This window comes from Pavona decussata, unplaced genomic scaffold (genome assembly GCF_977016875.1).
Source record: "Pavona decussata unplaced genomic scaffold, jaPavDecu1.1 SCAFFOLD_91, whole genome shotgun sequence".
Classification (NCBI taxonomy): Eukaryota; Metazoa; Cnidaria; class Anthozoa; order Scleractinia; family Agariciidae; genus Pavona; species Pavona decussata.
The window spans coordinates 908962-927877 of NW_028145508.1; the positions used below are offsets into that span (position 1 = coordinate 908962).

The following is an 18916-nucleotide window of genomic DNA, read 5'->3' on the forward strand; positions in this document are numbered from 1 at the left end:
TATTTCCATTAAACCGATAGTAGGCGGCATGAAAACGGCTTTTAGGTGTACCCCCGCCTTAAGGCCTGGTAACGAGGCTGATTTTCCTGCGATCTATGTGACAGCGCTACTGGACCTTGGGTACCCTGTGTAGCAAGCGTTTTCGTAGGGTTTTGTGAGCTTTGGATGGGGTTACGCTGTTTCACTGTGTCCGAAAATTGGTCGAAAGCAAAAAAAAAAAAAAAAAAAAAAGAAAAACAAAACCGGGGTAGAGGACTTCGTTTCTTTCGCCCACGTCCAAATTTCCGCGCGGTCAGGAAAGGCAAAAACAGGCAAAACCTTGCTGTCTAGCCTTCAGCCGCGTTCAGATTACAGCCTTCTTGGTCGGGTCCCTTCTTGCTCGGTTCTAAACTTCGATCGATAGAATGTCTCGATTATACTCCAGCTGCAATGCATTTGTTTTATATAACGAAACAGTTCGATTTAAAGGTATCCAAAATGCCGCGTGGGGTTTCCTTAAAATCGCGAGTGGTCGCGCGTAGGATACGAGAAACGCCTCTCACACCCAAGAGCTTAAGAGGGCATTGGGTAGTCATGCACAAATCATAAACGAGTCACACCAGTCTGATGGCTTTGCCGCACCGAGACACTGATAAATTTATTCTTTCTATTCCAAATACACATCAGCTTATTATAATCTCTGTCAATGACTTATAAGAAATATATCGACTTCGTGAACTCTGGGCTCGACCTCGGTATAAAAACCTGAAAACTTTACGTTTGACGTATAATGAAAATGCTTTACAGTTAAAATAATTGAATGTAGTATAGTAAAATAACACGAAAACAAAGGAAACTTATATCTTGAGGTTTTTACAGCGAGGTAAACCCGAACTCTCTGTGCCTTCGGAAGGCACATATGGAACAGTCGGCCGCGGCAAATTAATGGCCAGTCAAAGTATTTTATCAGTAGACTTAAAATCTAAAACCACATTGTAAAACATAATAAACATTACGGCAGGTGGAAAGTACTGGTCAGTGACTTTCATTTGGATGCTTATACTCTAGCTTTTCATCCACGGAATCAAACGTTAGCGCCACCTTGTACAGCATATGTTACTCTTTAAAAGAGTACCATAGGAAAGTACTGCTCAGTAGGTTTCATTTGAATGGTCACACTTTAGAATTTCATCCACAGACTCAAAAGTTAAAGCCACCTTGTACAGCATAACTATAAGCATCACAGAAAAGTACTGCTCAGTAGCTTCCTGGTTTGAAGGTTCACACTTTAGGATTTCATCCACAGGAAAGTATTACTTTCAATTGATTGGTCACATCTATGGATTTTATACAGACTCAAAAATACTCCACCCAAACGCTCCAGACATACCAAGAGCACTGCTCAGTGACATTCATTTGTCGAAAATAAAAAAATCAGAATCATTACATGCAGAGTCTCGGATGATAAACTACATTAGCTCAAAGCTAAGTAAACTGCATATTACTTTAAGTAAAACTTGTTCAATACGGCTTTCTTAACCCTTTCACTCCCATGATCTGAATGTTAATTCTCCTAACTGACTGCCATATATACCTTTTTAAAGTTAGTTTACGGAATTTGGTGTCACATCAAACAATATCACCTAGTTGATGATTTTCTTTATTCTCATCACCTGTCTGGTTGACAATGTATCAATAATGTGAGGAGAAATTACAAATTGATCACTCCTGGGAGTGAAAAGGTTAATGTACTATTGAAGTCGCATTTGACTCTTCCATTGACTGTGCACCGTTTTTCCAAGCAAGTGTTTCAAAGTATTTTCGACTGCTCTCTCCAGATCACCCAGAGAGTGAGGAGGCATTGAAAACCTAACTTGAAGCCGAGCTTTTAGCTTATGTTTATTTTCTTTAACGTTCCAATGGTTTTACTTCAAACGATTGAAAGTGCTTCCTGTTTCTGAGAGCCTTTTAATTGGCCGTAACCACTAGGAAGGTACATTTAGGTAAAATCAAAAGAATGTGTATCTTATTTAGTTTATTACATTAAGGAAAAAGTATTCTTTAAAAAAATCGAAAAAATTAACTCACAGTTGCAAACTATCGTCCCTTGACAACTGTGAAAACTTACACTTTACATCACTATGTAATAATGCCTGCCCCAGTCTCCTACGCAGCTATTATTTCGGGTAGTCACGCAACGCTCTTCGTCAACTGCTATTTGGTCACGCAAAGGTCCTCCCCGAGTTGTTTGATCACGCAACGCTAAATAACAGCTATGAGTAAGAGAGCTACGAAAACTCAAACTCGACCAGTTTTACGTTTCCATTTTGTTAGAAATCTGCACAAGAATACACATCAATTGTGGTCGTATCAAAGGAAAATGTAAATCAAGTATTAAACTTTCCCAGGTTTCTGTGACAACCTCTAATTGAGTGAAAATTTGGGGAAGTGACTTTTTTCATTTCTCTATTTTTACATCCATGACAACGAGCGAGGCCGTCGATGCCTTGTACAAGGCTGCTTGCTTGGACTTCTTGATAATATTACACACGGTGTTATCGAAAGTAGATTCTCCTCTTATTAGTTCAACGAATAGTTTGTATATGTTCTTGCAGAACTGCAAAATAGTCCGTATTATTTGGTCTGTTCTTTCGAGTTTTTCGAGCGAGACTACATACTTTCGGCCAACCTCGTTCTCGGGGTTTTCCCCTTGGGAACGAGGTTGACTTTCGGCAAGTGGCTTCGGCACTTCGAGTTTTTGCTTTCCGGAATTCGTCTGTGTCCTCTGTCCGGCTGTGAATTTTAAGAGTAAAAAAACTGTCCTGTAGTCTAGTGTCTTTGCGCTTTACTACAATTTTACCTTTTATCAAAACTCTTTTTTAATCGAGAATTTCGTCAAGTGAACCCAAATCCCACACTATCAGCTGAAAGGCTTCGTCTGTCAATCAATCAAAAGTATATGCACGGGTCAGCCTGCCAATTGAACTGAACCACACTAAACTTCACTTAATGATCAAACGGCAATCGGTTTCACAAAGAATTAAGGAAATGTCCACACTAGTGCGTTTTGATCAGTACAGTCTTTTGTCAGCACTGCTTTTAAACCATTCGTCATTTTTTGAATTACAAACAGATGAATCAGTACGCACTTTTATCAGTTTCTTACTCAGTTATTCTTGCAGAAGTCTTGTAACGAAGTGAACGTTTTAAAAACCTCCTCTTTCACAAGCCAGTCCGCACGATAAAATACGATAGACCACAGTTTGTTTTCAAAATACTCCACTTAGGAGATCGATCGTTTTAAAGTTCCCGTTTTCAGAAAAAAAAGAAGAAGAAGAAAAAAGAGCTCCATTTCCCATCCTTTTAACTTGGGAAATCCGCCAAAACACTTTTTAAAAATGAAATGGACTAGTGCTTGGTTATGCTAAGATGCTAAGAAACTTCTAAACTTGTTGCGGAAAAAACTAGACTGAAATTTTTATTTGTATTAATCGTTTTTTTTTTTTTTTTTGTAATAAGTTTTTTGGTATCTTAACACGCAGGCTCGTCAAAATACGAACAACTACTAAAAATATGCAACGATACCACACATCAAAAAATCCCATAAAGAGATTTACAATCCTAGTAAGGGGCTAAACATGATGAGAGGGTGCGTCAACAAACAGTTTTCTTACTGAAGAAAATAAGCGCCCCCTGCACTGCTATCGCGGCATATTCACGCGTTACTAAGTGAATTGAATAATAATAATAATAATAACAATAATAATAATAATAATAATAATAATAATAATATGAGAAGCAAAACCAAAAACAATGGTGCCTTTGCTCGCACGCGTTTTCCCGCCCTTGGCGCCGGTTACATGTATTTGTAGCAAATTCTGATTGGTTTATTGCGCTGTTTGCGTCTGTTGTGATTGGCCAGACAAATCACTTTGGTTTTGGTTTTACGACACTCTAATGAAAACCTCTCTAACGATAATAATTCAACCTGTACTTTTAGTAACTCGAACTTGACTACATCTGTAGGAGCTAAGCGCCCAACAACCATAGAAGGCATTATCCAGATATAGTTTACTTTTTAAACCAGCTTTTGATAAATCTCCTATGGTATCGGATGAATGTGAACTTTGCACCAGTTGCTGGTTTGGGAATTGGAATCGAAGTTTCCTTCTATTGATTTTTGTGAGGAAAATCAATATTGCCATGACGATAATAAACAAAAACTGCGCAATCAGTATACATGGTAATTTCGCGCGATCCAGATTACACTGATAAGAAAAGCGAATACCAATATACCTTAAACTATGGTATATGGCAAATAAAATAAACAGAAAAAGGAACGTTGTACGTTTGATTTTAAATCAATGGCAGAAATACTTTAAACTTTATATAGTATTAATATATGGACGGTAAAAAGTCCCTGTTTCGTGATAAAATATGACTTCAAAGTATGCTTTGAAGTTACTGTTTGACACCACGAAAGTTTTGTTGATTGTCTCTTACAATTTTGAATTTTCTCCCAGGGGTTGTTCACATTATAATTTTGTTGTGCTTGTCAAATTCATGCGCTTTTGCAACTGAATCTCACAAAAACGGCTCCAAACCATTTTTAAAGACCTTCATTGCATGCGCACATGCTGGTAATGTGAACAATTTCATTCCAAAATTGTATTTCAACTGGTATTTTGGAAGACGTCAAAATTAAGTAATGTGTATGAACCGAAGGAGAAGTTTGAATTCACTCTAGTTAACCTGATACCCTAACACAACTGGGGTCACTTTAAAACTGGCCCAGTGAATATTTAAGAGTACCCTCAGTTGATTCTGGTCGCTAGCTGGATTTAGTTTATACCTAGCTAAAATGATTTTTCCTGAGTTCGCCACAATACTACCGTTAATAATGTGAAACAGATCTACAACTCAGTAACGAAATACCCGAAGAGCGCAGCGGCCGCCATGCTTGGGAATTAGAGACCTATTATATGAAGCAACTGCACGAGAGCACTTGAAGATCTCGGATAGTTTTCACAACCACCGTTTTATCTCCAAGCATATAAATCAACGAAATTGGAGCCATCTTTTTTGGTCTGCAGCAAGTGTGGATCTCCAAATTCTGATCCATTCTTCTGATTACCTGGGCCCTTACTACTTGTGAGTGGAAGGCATGTGACTGGCAGCTCCCGTTGCACGCGAACACGTTTAGGCTAGTAGGGAAGAGAATGAATTCCCATCCAAGTTTTACAAAATCTATCACAAAACTGTGTCTGCAGCAAGTCTTTGGGGGCTTAGGATCACACTCGTCGTCATTCACCTGGAGATTGGCATGTCGTCGTTTTCTGGTAAGCTGTTTCTTCTCTTCTGTGTTCACGACGAGAAAGGGCCTCCACTGTTTGGCCGCTTCACCATCGACATCACCGACCTCGAGGGATATGGCACCCTTGATCGCAACATCCAAGCTAAGATACGACTTTGTGTGCATAGAGAACCATTCGTTAACCAGAACGGTCACCTCTACAGAGTACCAACCTGTCTTGTTCAACTGGTCTGAGTGGAAAAGCTCTCTGGAACGGATCTTTTTTCCAGGTGCTTTGAAGGCCTTGTACAGATTCAACACTTGTGGATCGTCGCCAGCCTTCACAGCAGATTTTGGATCCTCCGTAATGTGAAACCACAAACTCGCTGATTTGATGTCAAGGTTAAGATATCGTGGGTTCGTTTGGAAAGCATAGTTCTTCCCAGCTAAATCGGTCACAGAGGTAACTGAAAGGAGAGAACTCGGCATCAGCAAAATTAGCTCACCCGTGGCGGAAAGCTTAAATCATCACTTGACATGCATATCTCGTTACAAAGGACAATTATAGAGCATTTTGGAAAATGCGCAACCAATCGTTTAGAAATCTAAGTGCAACTTTATTTCCCTGTTCCGGTGTTGATCGGTTAGATAATAAAAACAACTCAAACGATATTCAATAGTCTTTAGTGCAGACTAAGTTGGATTGAAAGACATCATTCTCGACAAATCCCGACAATAGTGTCTGGGAACTCAAGAACTTCAGCGCAAGACATAAATTTTCAATACTCCGTAGTGAGTGTTCATGCCACAGCGAAATAACAGGATCTTTAACTCTCACTACCTCTACAAAAATTGCTCTGAATTTAGGCGTTGCCGTCAAGAAAAAAAAAAAACGCCAGTTTAAGTTTTCAGAGGGTCACTTCGCCAACTATACAAAAATAATGAACTGGCTTACCTTTTTCCGGAAACAGGAAGATTCGTTTGGTTTTGGCGTGGAAATCGTCGTCCTCTTCAATAGGCTCTTGAAGTTTGCGGTTTTCTGCCTCGACCAGATATTTGTAAATTGCTGGAATCTCTGGGGCTTTCAAAGAGCTCACATTAGGCGCTGAAGAAAGCCCAAGCTCCTTGAGGAGTTTTGCCTTAAACGACTCCTCCAGGATCTGCTTGTCGTCAGAGGAGTTTTGCTTGTGAAACTGAGACGAAAGCGATTCGAAATGCAGAGATAGAATAATGAAAACGGCAAAAATCATCAAATGGTTCATTTTACCAGAGATTCGTTACCGAACTGAATATCTTGGATGGCACGCGAGGTGGGAATGAGTGTGTCACAGAGCTCGTCACTCGCTGAGGTGGTTTGCCATTTAGCAACCTGGGGGAAAAAGCTGTAACTGATGACTATAAGTAAAATGTCAGAAAACAATACAGAGTATGAAATGACGAAACACTATACGCAATCTCATTGTTCTCAAAGAGCACCCATGGTCTTCTTTAGCATCCTATCTGACACATTATCAAAGAAACTTTGCGATGCCTTCTTGGAATGTTCCAAATTTATTTAAACATAAACACGTGTTCTCAAGACGGGCAACATTAACTTTCTTTTACCAGGAAAAAGCTCAATTAAGCCACTTTTTCCTACAATGATTATAGTTTCTCGATCGCGTGGAGTTGAGTGATTATCTGTCTCGAGGTCACATTTCTAATTGACGCGGAATCCGTGCTACAGACTATGTCGAAAGCTACGGTTCTCCTTTGGCGAATCGCGAAATCTCCAGCACCGTTATCGAAACTCTATACATTAGAATTTGAGGACCTGTTGGTATTCGTGTTATTTGTTTACTTTTTTTGGTATAATTGATGGTATTAACTGAGGTTATCAACGAATAAAAATTATACTTGAGTAATTGCCTGTGTAGGAATCCAAATGGCACCTAACCAATTGTGACTGCGTTTTTTCTGATCGGCAAAATTCCCATTTTTCGTGTCTAACGCCCAATAAGTGAAATGCCAAAAGTTCATGAACGATGAGTTGTTTCTGTTGGAGCTCTAGAAGTTAATCCGATTACTCGATTAAACAACGCTGAAATGGGCTAATAAATCTGGAAAATCCTAGGGCTAATTTTAACACCACAGCACTTTATCTTCACTAGATACACATTTGGTGCAATGATGTAATCACACTTAATGTTATTTCACAGTTGAAACCGGTCAAACTGTTGCGTTAAACGCTCGATTGTTCGAAATATAAAGTTGACTTGACTTTGCCCTCACACTATAATTAAGTGCTAAAAGCGCTAAGCTGCTGCTAAGTGAAAAGAATAGGGGGAAAGGTGTGAAGATTTATTGAACTTTAAAACGTGTCTTGAATGCCTAACGTAGTTGAGTCTTTGTTTCATCTTGGTATATTTAGCAATTAGAGCTATATATAACGCTTACAATAGATCTCTCCCGGGTCGTATGAGGTATGTTGAAAGGTGCTCACCGAATGACAAAAAATTAGACGACATTTCATCATAATTCATCGAGGTGATTTGCAGAAATGATTCAACGAGTGAGACGAAATCAATGAGACGTTCCCGGATTACGAATTAAAACACGTTAATTAATTTTTGGGGTTTAAGTTTACAATACAGGATTGGTAAATAAAGTTAAGGAGATTTTGCTAATGACCTTAATTACAAATGCATTACAAAAATCTTGTTTTGCATGCACGAAAGCACTGAACACTCAGTGGCTACTCGCTGCAACTGACAAATTGCTTGGGTGAAGATCAACTTTGCATAATCTACAAAATCGTATTAATTTAGTTCCGGTGAAACGCTGTGTGCATACAGTATTGTGTAAATCTTCGATTTTATTAATTGCCTAATTAAAAATTCCTTGGAGCTCGGTGGAAGGGAGTGTTTTTATCATACCCCCGGCAGGGGGGTTCTCTTCGGAATTTTTGGTGGGGGTGTGCGGCTCCGGTCTCCAAACCCTGACCCTTGTAAGAGCAAAATATTTGTTTTTTTGGGTACACTTCACAGACCTGGTTACTAGAATCCACCACACCCATTTTTAAATTTTCAAACCAGAATGGTTAAAATCTGTACCATATTTCACCAAAATTGCTGAAAAAACACACCCTCAGGAGTACCCCCTGCGCCCCGGCCGCGGCACCCCTCTGCTCAGTAGCACGTCTTCCGCAAAACGGTCATTTTGTTTATCTCGCGGGTGTTCGTTATAACGGGAGTTGGACAGTAGTTAAAAGAGGATTAACTCGCGTTAAAAACTTTGTGTGTTATCACCAAGAACATAAAATGTACCGTCCTAGATTGGCCGCGAATCGAGGGTTGATTTAATCCGCTTTCTAGGAGCCAGCCGTCAGATTATCATAACTTGTTTTCGAAGTATCTGACAAGGTCTTGATCTTTGGTTTTCTCCAGACATTTTATGGCACAATGGTTTGGGACATTTCCAGACTGAAAACATTCCGTTGGTAGGGTGAGAGATAGATTTACATTTAACAAAACAACAACCAAAAAAAAAGGAATATTACTCAATCGCTTTAATCTTGAACGGTCGGCTCTACAGGAATTTATCGTAGACTTAAACGTTAGAACCACTTTGCACAACACCTCAGGAAAGTACTACTCAGTAGCTTTCATTTGATTGGTTACAGTTAAGGATTTTATCTATAGACTCAAAAGTAGGAACCTGCCTGTACAGCATGACCTGAACGGCCCCACACGGCTCACGGTAGTCTTCAATAGGGACCTGGCCACACGGAATTTCCTGCGCCATCTCAAAACTAACTACCATTTATTCAATCCATAAACATCCGCCAGTTAAACTGAAGTTCCGGTAATTTTATTGGAAGAACAAATAATTAATCCGAGTTCGATCAGCTAAATGCCTGCAATTTATCGAAAACAAGACCATCAATCACTTCTTATTTTAATGCGACGACAGGCGATTCTTCTGTAATTCTATTGTTTTCGCGCAATCTATCAGTAGTCTGTGATTTTGCTATTAAACTTCTGGCACGTTTTTTCTATTTTGTGTCTCCAGACGGCTGTAACTGTAATTATCAATCGGGACGGATTTTCACGAAGGATCGAACCTTAATTACCAGCTGTTATCAGTAATTTTGCCATTAAGTCCAAAGGTTCTAGAGTTGGTCATCTTCCAATCTTCTCTCACAGGGTCAAAACCCATTATCGAGTCAATAGCGGCGCTGTATGAAGCGATTCTTGAGTTCACTGCGGGGCGTTTTTTGTGGTTCGTAAAAAACAAATGTTGTGCACGAACATTCTACGAGAAAAAAAGATGTTTGTGACTTACGAGGAAAAAATTACTAGGGAAACCAAAAAAAGCTAACTTGGCTAAGTGCAATGTCTGTTCACAGGCCTGTTCGACTCGGATTCGGATAAGGCGGGGGTAAACATGACATTTGCTCAAAAAAGGCGAATGTTTTATTTCCTGGAGCTATCCATACGACTAGTATACCTTTCTCGTTGAGGATCCTTTAGACAGTTGTTTCAAGGTCTAATTTGTAATTTTTGTGCCGCTACGAGCTCATGTATTGCCGCGCGGTAAAAATAAACATAGGCGTTTCCATGGCAACGCGTCTATGATTTTTTGCTGTTTTGGTACTCTTCCAATTCCCAAATGCAAAGCTTGAGGGAAACTCAGTGACTGCCTCCATAAAGAAGAAATAGGATTTTGCATTATGGGATTGAATTTAACTCGCGCTCGATTGCAGACAAATGTAGGAAACTCGTTGTTACAGCAAATACGGTCGAAAATGGTCGGAACCATGGGAAAAATTTATACAGATAGAAAAGGAAAAGAAAAGCCATTCTCTAAAAAACAGAAACAAGCGAGAAGGTGGACGAAAACGACTTTTAAAATCGTTGATCCGAGCTCTGACTCCGAGTCTGAAATCGAAGCGTGAACATGACGCTACAATCCTAACCCAATGATTCCATAGTTAGCCCGAGCTCTATGGGCGTTTATAAGACCCTCATTTAACCTTTGTAACATCACTTTGTAATTTGAGTGTCACGGTGAGTGTTACGCAATGGCGTAAATTATAAGGGTTTGTGTGGGAATTTACGAACGTGTTTTCGAGTCAAAAATAAAGGACATGAATTGAACAAAAATGGCCCACCTTATCTCCCCGAGGGGGGGAGGGGGGGGAAGGGTACTTTAATACGGAGAGGCTCTGCCCCGAGGTCCGACCCCTTACACTTTTATATACCATTTTTGGCAGAAAAGGTACCCCTTTCGTATACCTTCCATTGGGAAATAATGAAAGGTCCTTTTCAATACCTAAATGACAGATTTCCCTACCCTTTCATATACTTGGACTCGTGAAATCCTTACCCTTTCATATACCTGAAGCGTGAAAAAGGTACCCCTTACGGGCGGAGCCTTCCCGTATAGCCCGTTATAGGGAGTACCTCCCCCGGGCTTATCTCCTTGATGTCTTGCCATTGTTTGTGTGCCATATTTTGTCTGTTTCAGCGTGATTAAGTGGGTGTTAGGTTCACTGTTTTCCTCGTTTTCCTCTCTATATATATCCCCCAAAAGGTCGGTCATTGGCAGCGCGAGGCTCAGCAGGGCCCGGGTTTTCGAAAGCCGATTAACGGTAATCCACGATTAATAGTTAATCGAGGTTTAATCACGGTCGTTAAAAATTTAAAAATTAAAAATTCATTTTGTGTCAGTCTTGTGACGTCACAAGTTGTCTAATTTGCATAAACCTAAATCTTGAATAACTCGGCAACCAAGAATGCTATTGCAATAAAATAAATGCCATTCTTCATCATTTTGAAAGCTCTTCCTAATAAGCTAATAACAGATTTTGTGTCATATACACTTTAAATAGAGCGGTTTTCTATTGAGTTTCAAGAGTAATTCGCGTTTACATTGGTTTGTTTTACTACGTTCTTTGATTGGTTGGCAAAACTCGCCCCACGTTTTCAACCAAAGAGAAGCAAGACAAAAAAAAAAAAAAAAACACAACAATGGTGCCCCGCTCATACACGTTTTCCCACGCTTGGCGCCGGTTACATGAATTTGCTGCGAATTCTGATTCGTTCATTGCGTTGTTCGCCTCTGCTGTGAGAGCAATTGCTTTGGTTTTAGTTTTACGACACTCAATTGAAAACCGCTCTATTGATAATAATTCAACCTGTAATTTTAGTAACTCGAACTTAACTACATCTGTTGGTGTACCCAACAATCATGTGAGGCATCGCGATGTTCCTATACCCTTTGCTGGCAGATATACTCTAATTTTCAAACCAGCTTTTAAGGAATCTTCTGTGCTATCGGATCGATGTGAACTAGTTACTAGCTTGGGATCGTCCCATGAAAACATCTTAGGCCGATTTAGACAGTACAACGTTTGCTTACGATTGTCGCATGCGATTTCTAGAGCGCGTGCTGCTCGCGTCATGCAAAAAAATCGCACACAACTCTCGTCATTCAACATTGCCTATACCTACGATTGTCGTAGAATTTGACAGTGGTAAGAGAGTTGTAGGTTGATTTACACGAAACAATTCGTGCCGTAAGCCTGTTGTAAGCATGTCGCATGCGACAAAGTCGTACCGTGTAAATCGTCCTATGGTATATGAAATAAACAGGAGAAAAAAAACGTTGTACGTTTGTTTTTAAATCAGTCGCAAACTATTTGAAATTAACCTTATTATAGTAATATAAAGACAGTAAAATAGACCCTGCTTCGTGGTGAAATATTGGCAAAATATGCTTTCAAGTTATTGTTTGACGCCACGAACGTTTTGTTGGTTGTCTTCGATCTGTTGCGATTTCGATAAAAGATATTTTTTCTCGGGATTTTTCGCATTATTGTTCACGGCTCCAAAACTGACAATTTTCAAGAACTTCATCCCACATGCTTAAAAATGGAACAATTTCATTCCAAAATTGTATTTAAACTGGTATTCCAGAAGACATTTAAATTTAGCAATGTGTATGAACCGAAGGAGAAGTTTGGGTTAAAATTCACTCTAGCCCGATACCCTAACACTAATATCTATCTAAAGGCCCCTGATTCTGGTCTCTGGCCGGGTTTAGCTTCTTTGTAGCTAAAAATCATTTTTTGTTCCTGTGTTCGTCACAATACTACTGTTAATAATGTGAAATAGATCTACAACTCAGTGACGAAATACCTAGCTTGTTCCAGGCTCTAGGTTAATATAGCGAAGTAACCCAAGGCGAACGAAAGGAAAAACGCGGGAAGACTAAGGCGGAAAAAGGGAGGAAGGAGAGCTCTCTTTCCTCGCCCAAAACCCCCGCGTTTTTCTTCTGCTCGCCCCTTCTTTTTCTGCTTCCGCTTTACTATAAAAATCGAGAGCCTGGTACATGCTACGAAATACCAGGAAAGTGCAGCGGCCGCCATGCTTAGGAATTAGCGACCTATTATATGAAGCAACTGCACGACAGCACTTTAAGATTGAACTTTTTCACACGTACCGATTGAGATTCATCTAAATAAATAAATGTAATTGGACCCAGTTTATTTGGGACACAGCAAGTGCGGTTCCCTCCAATGAAGGTCGGATCAGTTTTTTTTAGTACGTTAGCTCTGTGCGCGTGTTCGTGGTGGGCAAGTGACTGACAGCTCCCCTTGCACGCGTACAGGGTTAGCTTTCTGGGGAGGATAATGAAGTCCAGGCCCCGTATTTCTAGAGGGAAACTGTGTCTGCAGCAAGTCTTTGGGGGCTCAGGATCACACTCGTCGTCATTGGGATTTCGTCGTTTTCTGGGAAGCCGTTTCTTCTCTTCTGTGTTCACGACGAGAAAGGGCCTCCACTGTTTGGCCGCTTCACCAACGACATCACCGACCTCGAGGGATACGGCACCCTTGATCGCAACATCCAAGCTAAGATACGACTTTGTGCGCACAGAGAACCATTCTTTCACCAGAACGGTCACCTCTACAGAGTACCAACCTGTCTTGTTCAACTGGTCTGAGTGGAAAAGCTCTCTGGAACGGACCTCTTTTCCAGGTGCTGTGAAGGCCTTGTATAGATTCAACACTTGTGGATCGTCGCCAGCCTTCACAGCGGATTCTGGATCCTCCGAGATGTGAAGCCACAAACTCGCTGATTTGATGTCAAGGTTAAGATATCGTGGGTTCGTTTTGAAAGCATAGTTCTTCCCAGCTAAATCGGTCACAGAGGTAACTGAAAGGAGAGAACTCGTCATCAGCAAAATTAGCTCACCCGTGGCGGAAAGCTTAAATTATCCAACTAAGGACAACTATAAAGCATTTTAGAAAATGCGCAAACAATCGTTTATAAATCTATGGTGTTCATCGGATAGAAAATTAAAATAACCAAAACGTTATTCAATAGTCTTCAGTGCAGACTTAGTTGGATTAAAAGAAATCAACCTTGGCAAATCCCGACAATGGTGCCCGAGGGGGTATTCCTCGGAATTTCGGTAATTTCCGAATTTCTGACAAACCCGTTCGACTTCACAGGAAATCCGACAAGCGTGGGACCACGTTGGAGGCGATGGAAACGTTCTTTTGAGTTTTTTCTTGAGGCTAAGGGTTTCACAAAGGATGCACAAAAACAAGCCTTACTTCTGCATTGTGCTGGACAGGAGGTACAGGATATTTTTGTTACGCTGGCCGTGGGGGATACTGGATCGGCACCAGAGGGAGAAACACTGTACGCGAAAGCTATGAGGTTACTGAATGCACATTTTTGCCCCAAGTAAATGTTCCATTTGAAAGACATCAGTTCCGTCAAGCGAGATAGGAGGAATCAGAAACAGGCGATTCAGTTTGTGACCATATTATTTTAGCTTGCCGAGAATTGCGACTTCGGAACATCTAAGAAAGAACAAACCCGCGATCAGTTAAGCGATAAGTGCCGGTCACGTCATCTTCGTAAGAAACTTCTTGCTGTTAGCGGCAAACGTACACTTTAGAAGACCAGAGATATTGCTAGGTCCATGGAAGCTGCAGAAAGTCAGGCACGGTGGATTGAAAGTGATTTACGGAGTGGAAACGTCAATTCTTTGGATCGAGAATTTTTTGATTCGCGTAAAAATGGAGGACGTTGCTACCGATGTGGACTCGAAGGACACTTTGCTCGAGATCCAGAGTGCAAGGCAAAACAATCTACCGGCATGAAATGAAAAAAAGTGGGGCATTTCGCTAAAGTTTGCAAAACGAAAGGAGATACGAGGAAAGGAAACATACGCCAAGTCACTGAAGATGATGATTTCGCCTTCACCCTTCAAACCAGTGGAAGGGACCTGCCAACCGTAGACATCAAGCTTGTAGGAGTTTAACTGGCAGGGGTGCTAGTTGTTTGTGGTTCCACTTGCAATGTCATTGACATAGAGACATGGGAGATGCTCAAGAAGAAGAAAATCAAATGTTTTTCTAGAAAGTCAAACGGGAGGTTGTACTTCTCCGGTTCCAATGAGCCACTTACTACTGCTGGTGAGTTTGAAACTGAACTTTGTTACAAAAAGGAACGTTGCTCCGTGTGTTTTGTTGTTGGATGTGGAAGACATGGCCAGGGCACTACTTACCAGGGAGACCTCAGAAAAGCTGGCCATTTTGAAAATTGAAATAAATACCATAGGGGAAGAAACCCTTCTTAGAGATTTTCCTGAGTGTTTCAATGGAGTGGGAAAACTTAAGGGCCTCTAAGCAAAACTCTAAATTGATGAATCAGTTAAACCTGTTGCACAGAAGCTGAGACCTCCACCTTATGAGCTAAGAGACAAAATTGAACACAAACTTGAGGAAGTTGTGGATTGTGACATTATCAAGCCCATTGAAGGCACTACACCATGGGTGAGTCCAGTCGTAGTGGTTCCCAAACCCTCGGGGAACATCCGACGCTGCGTAGATATGAGGAAAGCCTACCCACTCTGGATGACGTACTCAAACTATACCTTAAATGGGGCTTCCACCAGAGTGAGTTGGACAACAGTCCAGAGCTATTACTATGTTCATTACTCACAAGGGGTTATACTGGTATCAACGTTTGATGTTTGGCATCAGCTCTGCCCCAGAACTTTATCAACACACCATCCAACAAACACTGGCCGGCTGCGAGGGTGTCTACAACATCTATGATGATATAATTATTCATGGTCGTACAGCTGAAGAACATAATAGCAGGTTGCGGAAAACTGTTGAGTGTATCCGTGAAAAGGGGCTAACCCTTAACTTGGAAAAGTGTGTATTCAGGATGTCACAACTTACTTTCATGGGATATCTGCTGACAGGAGTCAGGGATAAAGCCCCTCCACAGTATAAAGCTGTCAGAAATGAACTTTCTACACTAGGAAAGTTAGTCCTAAGGGAACGAGGCTGCTTATTCCAAGACGACTGCGTGGGAGGGTGTTAGATTTGCACTTGAGGGCCATCAGAGGTTTCGTACGCAGTTCTGGTGGGCTGGAATTGATAAACAAGTAAAAAACCGGTGTAAGACCTGCCACGGCTGCCAACTTGTTGGACTACCTACTCCACCAGAACCCCTGCGACATACAGAGTTTCCAAGCCAACCTTGGATTGACCTAGCGGCAGACTTGATGGGGCCCTTACCGTCAGGAGAACATGTACTTGTCGTTGATGATTATTATAGCCGGTACTTCAAAGTGGACATTCTGGCATCTGCAACGTCCACTAAACTAAAGTCATTGAAAGCTTGGAGAAAGTGTTTTGCACTCATGGGCTGCCACAGTAACTGAAAACGGACAATGGTGCCCAGTCTGTTTCCAATGAATTTGAGTATTTCCTGAAGGCAAATGTTATAGAGCATCGCACTTCAACCCCACTTTGGCCCCAGGCAAATGAGGAGGTTGAAAGACAAAACAGAGCTTGCTTAAAGCCCTTACGATTGCTAAAGCTGAAAAGAAGAATGTTTGGACCGAGCTGCGAAAAGTCTTAACAGCCAACAGGACGCGGACACTTCATAGCAGTACTGGAGTTACACCAGCCAAACTCCTGTTCACCAGGGAAATCAATTCAAAGATTCCTGAGCTGGGGAACTCATGGTATTCTGACATTGAAGCAAGGGACAAGGATGCTGAGATGAAACAGAACAGGACTGACTATGCTGACGAGAAAAGGAGAGCTCGAATCTGATGATCTAGTGCTGTTGAAACAAAGGAAAGGGAACAAGCTCTCAACTACCTTTGGAGATGTCCCTTACACAGTTAGCAAGAAACATGGGAACGAAGGTTATAATATCATCTCCTGGAGGAGTCAATCTGCGGAGAGATATGTTGGATGTTAAGAAATACATGAGAGAGGACACAACTGGAGATGAACAAGTCAGTGACGAGAACCCTACCGAACAACACTGGGAGGAACACCAAGGAAGGCCAGTCCGCCAGAGTACTCAAAAGAGTCAAAAGACTACGAGGTCTACCGACTTTGTTAAGTGAAAGGAAATAGAACACTTTGAAATTTTTCTGTGACCTGTTACAAGTTGAAAACGTTGAAAACTGGATTAGTTATATGTAGGCACTATTTTGCTGAACACTTTATCTAGAGCCGTGTTCAAAATTGATATGTTATGTCTCGTTAGTTGTCAGGGACTCAATTCTTAGGGGAAGAGGGGTTGTAGGGTATGCGCGGATACCTGTACACTATTATGGAAGAAACTGGGGAGAACGCTACGGGGGACTCTGTAATGGCATTTCTTTGCTGTTGTGTTCGTGTTCGTAATCTGGTTTAATCCGTGACTTGAATGTGTGTTAGGACTCTATAGGTGTGACGTGATCTAACTTGCTCAATGAAACTAATCTGGCTGCCGCGGCAGTTAAGAACATGCTGTAGTCGCTACGTTTTATACTTGGGTAAACTATGAAACAACGAATTGCAATAGTCCGAAGCTAAGGTGTAACGAACGCATGCACGGAATATTAGCTGCGTCCGAATTTAAAACCTACCCTTTGAGCTTCTGAAGTCTTACGTATAGCCCGAGGAAAAAACTGAGTTGCATATCGCGGTTATTTGTTTGTCAAGAGTCAGTGTGTTGTCCATGTAAACACCCGTGTTAATTTTTTGCAAAAGAGGAGGGATAGACCTCCTCATTTGCAAAAAGACGATCTAAAGCATCCATTCATTCAGATCTCGAACACAATTCTCCACCTTCGCCGGGTGCAGTATACAGGAAATACGACAAATTTCCGAGCCTGGCAGAACATTGCAGAAGACCAAATTTCAGACGGGCGAAACAACTGAACTGGCTTACCTTTTTCTGGAAACAGGAAGATTTGTTTGGTTTTGGCGTGGAAATCGTCGTCCTCGTCAACATGCTCTTGAAATTTGCGGTTTTCTGTCTCGACCAGGTACTTGTAAATTGCTGGAATCTCTGGGGCTTTCAAAGCGCTCACATTAGGCGCTGAAGAAAGGCCAAACTCCTTGAGAAGTTTTTGCTTAAACGACTCCTCCAGGATCTGCCTATCATCGGAGGAGTTTTGCTTGTGAAACTGAGACGAAAGCGATGTGAATTGCAGAGATAGGATCATGAAAACGGCAAAAATCATCAAATGGTTCATTTTACCAGAGATTCGTTACCGAATGACTATTTTGGATGGCACGCGGGGTAACAGAGCTCGTCAGATAGAAAAAAACTGCCACTGATAATTATTAGTAAAATGCCAGACAACAATAAAGAGTATAAAATGACGAAACACTATACGCAATCTCATTGTTCTCAGAGAGCACCTGTGGTCTTCTTTAGCATCCTATCTGACCTATTATCAAAGAAACTTTGCTATCCCTTCTTGGAATGTTCCAATTTTATTCAACCATAAACACGTTTTCTCAAGACGGACAATCTTAATTTTCTTTTCATGTTCTTTTACCAAGAATGAGCTCAATTAAACCATTTTTTCCTACAATGATTATAGTTTTCCCGTTCTCGTGGAGTTGAGTTCACTTGGATGTTTGTCAAAGAGGATTCGCATGCAATGCTTTTATTAGATTGATCGCTACAATGGAGGGCTGGTTTTGTGGGAGCCAGCCGTCAGATTATCTTAACTTGTTTTCGAAGTATTTGACAAGGTCTTGATCTTTGGTTTTCTTCAGACGTTTTATGGCACACAAGTTCTTTTTTTTTTTTTCTCAGACTGAAAACATTCCGCTTAGACTGGAAGATAGGTTTACATAAAAAAAAAAGTATCACAGAAATATTGACTGTTCAATCGCTTTAATTTTGAACCAGTCGGCTCCACAGAAATTCATCGCAGACTCCTCGCGTTAGAACCACCTTGTACAGCATAATAAACAGCACCACCGGAAAGTACTCCTCAGTAGCTTTCAATTGAATGGTCACACTTTAGGATTCGTATAAAGACTCAAAAGGTATAACAACCTTGTACAGCGAAATAAACAATACTGCCGCTTTCATTTGAATGGAAAGATGGAATCTTTCTGTACTGCATTATAAACTGCACCACAGCACTTTCAATAGGGATCTGGCCACACGGAATTTCCTGCGCAATCTCAAAACTAATTTAGAACTACCATTTATTCATTCCAATCCTCTGCTGCCAATAGAGCCTAAAAAACTCGGACCCAATGGTGCAGCGTGAAGTTTCAAGATTCGTCAAGATGCCCCTTAAACATTAAACATTCGCCATGTAAAT

The 18916-nt window shown here is 41.0% G+C and overlaps 2 protein-coding genes across 2 annotated transcripts; both read right to left on the reverse strand.

Moving 5' to 3' along the window:
- Positions 1 to 607: 607 nt before the first annotated feature.
- Positions 608 to 7105, reverse strand: LOC146474099 (growth/differentiation factor 8-like). Its single transcript, XM_085117370.1, has 2 exons — positions 6228 to 7105; positions 608 to 5739 (listed from the first exon to the last, which is right to left on the reverse strand). The coding sequence occupies exons 1-2, from the start codon at positions 6532 to 6534 to the stop codon at positions 4958 to 4960; spliced, it is 1089 nt and encodes a 362-aa protein (XP_084973496.1). The 5' UTR covers positions 6535 to 7105; the 3' UTR covers positions 608 to 4957.
- Positions 7106 to 10915: 3810 nt separating this feature from the next.
- On the reverse strand, positions 10916 to 17932 carry LOC146474100 (growth/differentiation factor 11-like). Its single transcript, XM_085117375.1, has 2 exons — positions 17518 to 17932; positions 10916 to 13470 (listed from the first exon to the last, which is right to left on the reverse strand). Exons 1-2 carry the CDS (start codon positions 17822 to 17824, stop codon positions 12704 to 12706), a joined length of 1074 nt encoding a protein of 357 aa, XP_084973501.1. The 5' UTR covers positions 17825 to 17932; the 3' UTR covers positions 10916 to 12703.
- Between the last annotated feature and the right edge of the window lie 984 nt (positions 17933 to 18916).

Bases quoted from the DNA above. Each gene is read 5' to 3' on its own strand.
- LOC146474099 (XM_085117370.1), bottom strand. From the start codon at position 6,534: ATGAACCATTTGATGATTTTTGCCGTTTTCATTATTCTATCTCTGCAT. The intron at 5,740-6,227 runs GTAAGCCAGTTC...CTCTCCTTTCAG, and splicing joins CTTCCTGTTTCCGGAAAAAG to TTACCTCTGTGACCGATTTA.
- LOC146474100 (XM_085117375.1), bottom strand. From the start codon at position 17,824: ATGAACCATTTGATGATTTTTGCCGTTTTCATGATCCTATCTCTGCAA. The intron at 13,471-17,517 runs GTAAGCCAGTTC...CTCTCCTTTCAG, and splicing joins CTTCCTGTTTCCAGAAAAAG to TTACCTCTGTGACCGATTTA.